This window comes from Peromyscus leucopus, chromosome 1 (genome assembly GCF_004664715.2).
Source record: "Peromyscus leucopus breed LL Stock chromosome 1, UCI_PerLeu_2.1, whole genome shotgun sequence".
Taxonomy (NCBI): Eukaryota; Metazoa; Chordata; class Mammalia; order Rodentia; family Cricetidae; genus Peromyscus; species Peromyscus leucopus.
In genome coordinates this window covers 124,090,084-124,098,240 of record NC_051063.1, presented here as the reverse complement: position 1 = coordinate 124,098,240, position 8,157 = coordinate 124,090,084, and the positions used below count along the sequence as shown (strand labels likewise).

The window sequence follows — 8,157 nt, the reverse complement described above, 5'->3', positions numbered from 1 at the left end:
CCTTTGCCTCCAGGTGTTGGGATTAAGTGTGTGCCACCACTACCTGGCCCAATGTAAAATTTTTACAGTAGACAACCAGAAGAATATTAAAAATAGTATTTAGAGTAGATTCATCTATCTTCCTTTTCTGTTTTTGTTTGGTTTTAGAGATAAGCTCTTGCTATGGTTAGATGAGCTTTAGATAACTCTGCTACCTCAGTTTTTTGTGTGCTAGGACAGCAGACATGCGCCGCTGTGTTGTGCTAGATTGAAATACTAAATACAAAAATCACTATTAACAACACAGTGTCAACGACATCCTTTCATACTGCAGTTCACTGGACGTTTGAGATCACACGTCAGGGTTTTAATTTTATAGGACTGCTGGATTTCTTCCTTTTTGAGGCAAAGTCTCCCACTGTACCCCAAGATGGCTTTGAAATTGTGAAATTCTCCTGTCTCAGCCTCCAAAACACTGAGATTACTGGCATAAGCTATTTTACTCTAAAATGTTTAATTTTCCTTTTTAAAATAGAATTTTCTTTATGTCTTTATCATCCCAATGATAGAGATTTGTGTTTTACTTTCTCTCTAGGTAGGTATGTGCTGAGCCGTGTATCTAGAGGAAGCAGACAGTCCCTCCCCATAGCTAAAAACCTAGTAAAACTAGGGCTTCTAAAACTGTGGTCAAGAATCCAGGGGACCCTAGGGAGCTCAGTGACAGGATGTTCTAAATTTAAGGGAAATAGCAATACCTACATCTATTGCATACCATCCAAACTAGCTATTTGAGTAGTTCATGATTTTAACATTATATTATATTATACTTCTGGTGAAGTCACAGCTTTGTGAAGTTGGAATTTTTGCAGGTGCTGTGATCAAATGAGTCATTCAATAAAAACAAATATAGCAACTATGGAGGTACCCACCTGCAATCCCAGCATGTGGAGGCAGGAGGATCATGAGTTTGATACAAGCTTAGGTTACATAGTGAGAGCCTGTCTCAAACAAAAAAACCAAAAAACCAGAACTGGCCAGGCGCATTGGCACACATCTTAGTTCCAGCACTCAGGTGGCAGAGGCAGACAGCTTTCTCTAAGTTCAAGGCCAGCCTGGTCTACATAGTGAGTTCTAGGTCAACCAGGACTACACAGTGAGACCCTGTCTCCAATAACCACCATATCCAACAAACACTTCCCAGGCCTAGGGATGTAGTTCTGTGGTAGAGCTCTTGCCTAGCACGCACATGCAGGGCCCTGGGTTTCATCCCTAGCATGCCCTACATGAGCTCACAGAAGACCGACTAGGAGTGGTAGTGTCCTGTTGTTTCCAAGGTCTACAAACAAGCTGGTGAGACAGCTGAGCAGGTTAAGGGTACTTGTTGTTAAACCTGATGACCTGGGCTCAACTCCTGGAGAAAAGAAAGAATCAACTCGTATTTGTTCTCTATCACTGCACATGCACTGTGGCATGCATGTGTGCATGCACATATATGTACACACACAGAAAATCAATTAAAATGCAAAAAAACTAACCGTGCATATTTTTCATTAATAGGCAATCATGGTTACTTAAGAATAAAATTGTTTTCCTTCCAGTTTTTGAGTTTTTATTTTTTTCAAATGGTTGCTAGGATACCAGGATTTAAATACTTACTAAATTATTTTCACTTAATACAAATGCTTTTAGAGTTACGAAAGGTCATATCTTGATAAACCTATTTTGAGGTGAAAATATCATACACAGGACACTGTACTTAATGCACCTAAACTACTGAAGGTCCTAGGTTAGTAACACAGCAGACTATAAACTGCTGGTTACTGACCCATGTGGTTGCAAGGCTGACGTCAAGCTGAGGTTGCTAACGCCCCACATAACTAGCTCATAAAAACTTCAGCATTAGGGGCTTGGGTGAAGGCCCCGCGGTTAAGAGCACTTACTGCTCTTGCAGAGGATGTGGGTTTGGTTCTCAGGCCCCCACATGGCAGACCGTAATCGGCTATAACTCTAGTTCCAGGGAATCTGGTGCCCTCTTCTGATTTCCACAGGCACCAGGCACACAGGTGGTACACTTGTACATTCGGGCATTTACACATACACATAAAGTAAAAATGAGAACCCCCTCCAAGGCTCTTCATATCAACATTAAAAATTCAAAGTGTGGCTCAACTGAATGTATAAACCTATCATAAGGCTGCAATGAGTTAAGCCACCATGAACGGAAGATGCTTCTCCAGGTTTTGTTTAAAAACACAAGTCAGCAAAACAAATGTAAACAATTCATTGCTTTGTGCTGAGATCATTCTGGTACTGTGAAAGAATCATGCACAGGCTTGCAGTAGATGAACTTGCATCCGTTCAGGGATTGCTGTTCACCAGCTCTAGGTCTCATTTTCTTCTAAGCAATGAGGTGAGTGATAGTCTCATCTTTTAGAGTTGTGGTAAAGATAAAATGAGTGACTAGGCAATAAAGCATTTACAACAGCATGGAGAGCTGGCTCGGCGGCTTACTGCTGCAATCCTGCACTGAAGAGGCTGAGGCAGGAGGATCACAAGTTCAAGGCCAAACTGGGCTACAAAATGAGACTATCTCAAAAGAAGACCAATAAAAAAGCCAGCAAACAAGCATGGGAAGTGCATCTGTGAAGTGTACACGAAGCAGGTCTGCACCAATGGCTACACCACATCAGGCATCCTCTGTTGCTGTCCTCAAGTATCTCGGGGGCAAGTTTAAATCTATCTGTAGCTCACCGTTTTCCCAGGAGTGACTGTACTTCCAAAGCTAGCTCTTATGAATCAGAAAGGTAATAAAGGTGACAGTCCCAGCATGGTCAGTACCGTTTCCCATGCTCAGTACCAGAGTAAATGAGACAGCAGTCTCAAAAACACAGAAACACGATTACACAACATATTTAACTATCACAACAGGAAAACAAAAGTGTACAAGTGATAAAAACAAATTCTAAAATACAGATTTACTTGACCTACTGAGACAGTTGAAATTTATCCTATATACACAATTGTATAAATGCTGAAAGACATCTGTACAAGGCTGTCCAGTACTATGTGTGAGAACACTGAAAGTTAATAACTTAAATATCTATTAAGAGGGGATTGCTTTAGTAAGCCTCAAATAACAATACTATGCAATTTTCTCTAACACTGTGTAATTATACATTATGCCTACATACATACATACATACATACATCAGCCTATTACAACTGCATTTACATTTTATTTTTAAAATTACATTTTTATTTATGTGTGTAAATGCACACATGCATATGAAAATGTGCATGTACGTACATGTGCTCGCTCATATAGGTGTGAAGGCCAGAGGACAACGTTTGGGGGAACTGAACTCGGGTTATCAGGCTTGGTGGCAAGCACCTAACCACTGAGCCATCTCGAAGACCAGCATTTACATCTGAAAACGCTTGCATTTGGGAACAGGGAACACCAGACACAAGATGCTGCACAGGGGTTACCTCTACTGCCCTTCTCTCTCTCTCCTCCCCGAGACTGGGTCTCACCATCCTCCCTTACTTCTCCTGAGCTGGGTTGGTTACATTGCCTGGACCAGTTTCCCACTCAACTCAGCTCCTAGGTCAAGCAACAGTCCTACCTCAGCTTTCCTAGGAAGCAAAACTCAGCCATATGCTTCTACACTTAGCTTTCCCCCGTCCCCCTTAAACTGGATTGTGGAACAAGAGTACAAGAGTTCATTATTTCCTCTGTCTTTTTTTTCCCCCTGGAAATGGTGTTGGATCTGGAAAAGTATACAGGAAGCCACTCTCTGGAGACTCAGCCAGTCTGGTCTGGAAACACTGTTTTGTGCATGCCAATACCACTTGACTTTACCAAACAAGTATGTAGTACCTTCATAGTAAACTAAAATAAACTTTACAATATAGATTAAGAACCTCCATTCTTCTATGACTATTTAGTGACAACAGGACCCAAATACTATGACAGCAGAGGCAGACTGTTCTCATGAGCCAGAACATGACAGAATGTCACCAGAGGTGCTCAGCTTACTCATTATAAGTCTCTTCAGTCTGGTCACATCGTGATAGGCATAGAAGAGCACGCAGTGAGATACTTCCCCATCTCTTCCAGCTCGGCCGGACTCTTGGTAGTAACCCTCCACAGACTTAGGGAGAGATGCATGGATCACAAATCGCACATCAGGTTTGTCAATTCCCATTCCAAATGCAATGGTTGCACAGATAACCTGGCAGGAAATAAAAGTCTGTTAGACTAATAATACATTTAAAGGAACACTTTTAAAATAATAGATACCTCCAAAAACTCTATCCCTGATCTTAAGCAAAAATTTAAAATAACTGCACACAACATAGAATCTGAACTTGGTCCCCGTATTTAGCATGAACAAGGTGAGATTTTTCTTTCTTCTTAAACAGGGTTTCTCTGTGTGGCTTTGGAGCCTTTCCTGGAACTCACTCTGTAGCCCAGGCTGGCCTGGAACTCACAGAGAACCGCCTGCCTCTGCCTCCCAAGTGCTGGGATTAAGGGCGTGTGCCACCACCGCCCAACGAGATTTTCCTATTGATAACTTGCAATTCTACTCAGATCCAAGAAAGTAAAGAGAAGTTCAGGCAGCAGGATCTGCCTGTGTGACTTGGTATTCCCATCGGAAGGATCCAGAATCAACCGCAACCAGCCCTTTGTGTGCTGTTTTCCCTCTGTTTCTAATCGGGATGTGCGGGGGTGGGGTGGGGGGTGTTGCTCACACAGCCATAACATCCAAGTTAAGGTACATAAGAAATTTCTTGAGCTCCAGGGTCGTCCTGAGTCCTCACAGCTAATTGCTGCTAGTTCTTCCCATGACTTAGGAACAGACATTCTCATCTGCTCTATGCTTATCATCAAGTCTTCCACAGGGTACCAAGTGATCATACACTAACTTATTTTTCAACAGCTGATTTCAAAGTAAAAGCTTAGAAAATTTAACTGTTTTTATCTAATTTAACTTAGATAAAAGCCCAAGTTGCTTATACAAAAACAAAATAACAAAAACCATAAAAATAAGACAGAAAGGCCAGGGATTGTCCTCCTTGGCCTACACAAATTATTTAGTGGCAGCTAGGCAATAGTTAATCTTTAGAAGTGTGATAAGTTTGTTTTCAAAAGTATCTATTTCAAGGTCTGAAGAGATGGTTCAGTTGTTCAGAGTATATACTGTGAGCTGGGCAGTGGTGGCACATGCCTTTAATCCCAGTACTCAGGAGGCAGAGTCAGGAGGATCTCTGTGAGTTCAAGGCCAGCCTGGGCTACAGAGTGAGTTCCAGAAAAGGTGCCAAAGCTACCCAGAGATACCCTGTCTCGAAAAACTAAAGAGTATACACTGCTCTTGCAGAGAACCTGAGTTCAGTTTCCAGCACCCATGCTGAGCAGTTCACCATTGCCTATAAACTGCAAGTGATCCAATGCCCTCTCCTGGCTTTTGTGGGCACCTGCACTCATGTAACAGAATTAAAAATAAAATAAGCTGGGCTTTGCAAGCAGCTCTGTAATTCCCTGTAACTCTAGCTTCAGGGGATATCCAATATCTCTTCTGGACTGAAGGCATCTGTGTTCACATGTGCACATTCTGTTCCCTACCCCACCCTACATACACAGTTAAAAATAAAACATAAATCTTTTTTTTTTTTTAAAAAGACTATTTCAGTTGAAAATCTAAGACTTATTTGACCAAGGCCAAAAATACTGTATGTTCAGGCAAAATTACATTATACAAATAAAGCCGTCTTTTTTTAGCACTTAAAAAATGACTCGCTATTGCAAGAACAGCATTTCAAAGTGACAGAAATACCTAGCAGTCACACTAAGGCTAATGACAGGACTCTGCCACCACGACTAGAGGAACTACACACCACGTGCACAGGGTCCGCAAATCAGTCTATTATCAGCACGGGACGCTGGTCTGTACTCAAGGTTACTCATCCCTCTAAACTTAAGGCTCTCTGATTAAAAGGAAGTGCCCCGGAAAGAGAAAGTTCACTGCAGCCTTTAAATGGTGGAGAGCTGGCAAAAGGCTGGGCAAATGAGACATTCTAGACCACAGCTCCACCAGTCACCTGCAGGCTTCTGGCAGGCCAGGTGCCCTCGCGGTGTTCAGTGAGTCCATGGCTGTGAGGCACATGGCACAGGTTACCAAGAAGCCAATCGATGCCAATTCTTCTGCCAGTTCTTCTTCCTTTTGTTTTCATTTGTGGCAGGCTCCATGTAGCCCAAGTAGGTTCAAACTCATGAGCCTCTGGCCTCAGCCTCCCAAGTGATGGGATCACAAGCATAAGCTACCATGCTCAATTATGAACACTCTTATATAACTGGGGAAAATGGCTTTGTTCAAGTTTACGTTCCTTACTTCTGTTATTTTAAAAACTTGATGCTACACTTATTCTTTTAATTAATTAATTAATATTTTATTGGCTTTTTGAGGCAGGGTCTCTTTCTATGAAGTCCTGGTTGTCCTGAAACTGGCTATGTAGACCAGACAGTTTTGAACTCAGCTGTCCTTCTGCCTGTCTACCGAGAGCTGGGATTAAAGGTGTGCACACAACACCTGGTTCATATATGCACATATATGTATGCATGCACTTTAACAAAAAAAAAACAAAAACGTAAACTCTCACATTTTACAGGCTGAAGATACAAGTGCAAGCCCTTAGTTGGAAGTCACTGTTAGCAATTCTTTTCTTCCAGGGCATTTGAAAGCTTAGTTTCTCAGTTATTCAAGTGCATACACATAATAAAACACCAATCACAATTAATACTTTCCACTTAACCTGTATTTAAAAATATATTGCGGGTGCGCACACTGTTGTGCTGTCTGTAGTGTATGGCTGTGATGCACACTCACACGTATGCATATCTGTGTCTGTGTGTACAATGTGGTGTGCATATGTGGTGTATGCAGAGACCAGAGCAGCACACTGGGTCCTTTCCATTGCTCTCTGTTTTCCCGCCTTGAGACAACATCCTTCACTGGAAAGGAAGCTAGCTAGGCTGGCCAGCCAGTGCTCTTGGAATCTGCCTGTCTCTATTCAGTGCTGTTCCAGGTATGCGCAGCACGCCTGCCTTGATTTTCTTCCTCTCGTGTATATGTGCACAGAGAGTGCTTGTGTATGGAGGCCGGAAGCTGAGTCTTTCTTGACCGCTCTCTCCTTGGTTTGCTGAACCCAGGATTTACCTATACACAGTCAGTCTGGTTCGACAGCTTGTCCTGGTGACCTCATGTCTACCTTCCTGGCTCTGGAATTAGAGGTGGGACAATTACATAGGTTCTGGGACTCGGAACGCCAGTCCTTACGCATGAACAGTAAGTGCTTTAACCACTGAACCACCTTCCCATGCCCTTGCTAAAAAGTATTTATTTCTCTATGTAGCCTTGATTGGTCAGGCACTCACTACAGATCAGGCTGGCCTGGAACTCATGACAAGCTTCCTGACTCATAGTCATGTACCACCGGACCCTGCTCTATGTTTTATTTTAAAATAAAACACTACATTTATTTATTACGTGTCAAGTCTGTGTGTGAATGCACCCATGTGCATACATGTGTATGCACCATACTACACATGTGAGAGTTAAAGTATAACTTGTGAGAATTGACGCTTTCCTCTCACCGTGCGGGTCAGTTTTGATGGTAAGCACCTTTCCTCACCGGGCCCCTTCTTCAGCTCTGTGTATCTTATTTTAGTGTAAGAATCTAACATGGGCTGGGCAGTGGTGGCACATGCCACCATCCTGCTACAGTCTTCCTTGGATGCCATTATTTTTCTTATTTCTAAAAACAGCATTTTAGCCCTCGCCTCAATTTTCATCTCCTTTGACCATAACATTCTTAAGTTATTCACTGCATCATGGATTCACTGCCAGTCTTACTTCGATGTTTATTACCTAGAAGATAAAAACAAGCTCACAGAGAGTCATCGAGCCTGAAGTTCCCTACCTAGGACCCACATAGTGGGAGGAGAGAACAGTCTCCTGAAAGTTGACCTTCACACAACATGTAGCATGGCACACGCGCGCGCACACACACACACACACACACACACACACACACACACACACACATACACACACCCCTTATCAAAACAAACACACAGAAAGCAAAGCTAGATAAGAGATGGAGGCAGGAGAATTGCCC

At 42.5% G+C, this 8,157-nt stretch overlaps 1 protein-coding gene across 1 annotated transcript in view; it reads right to left on the bottom strand.

Moving 5' to 3' along the window:
* Positions 1–8,157, bottom strand: part of Blm (BLM RecQ like helicase) — a 93,206-nt gene that overhangs the window by 18,105 nt on the left and 66,944 nt on the right. The window contains exon 15 of the mRNA XM_028873766.2: positions 4,019–4,214. Within this exon, the coding sequence (XP_028729599.1) occupies positions 4,019–4,214 (196 nt within the window). The remainder of the gene's footprint in view (positions 1–4,018; positions 4,215–8,157) is intronic.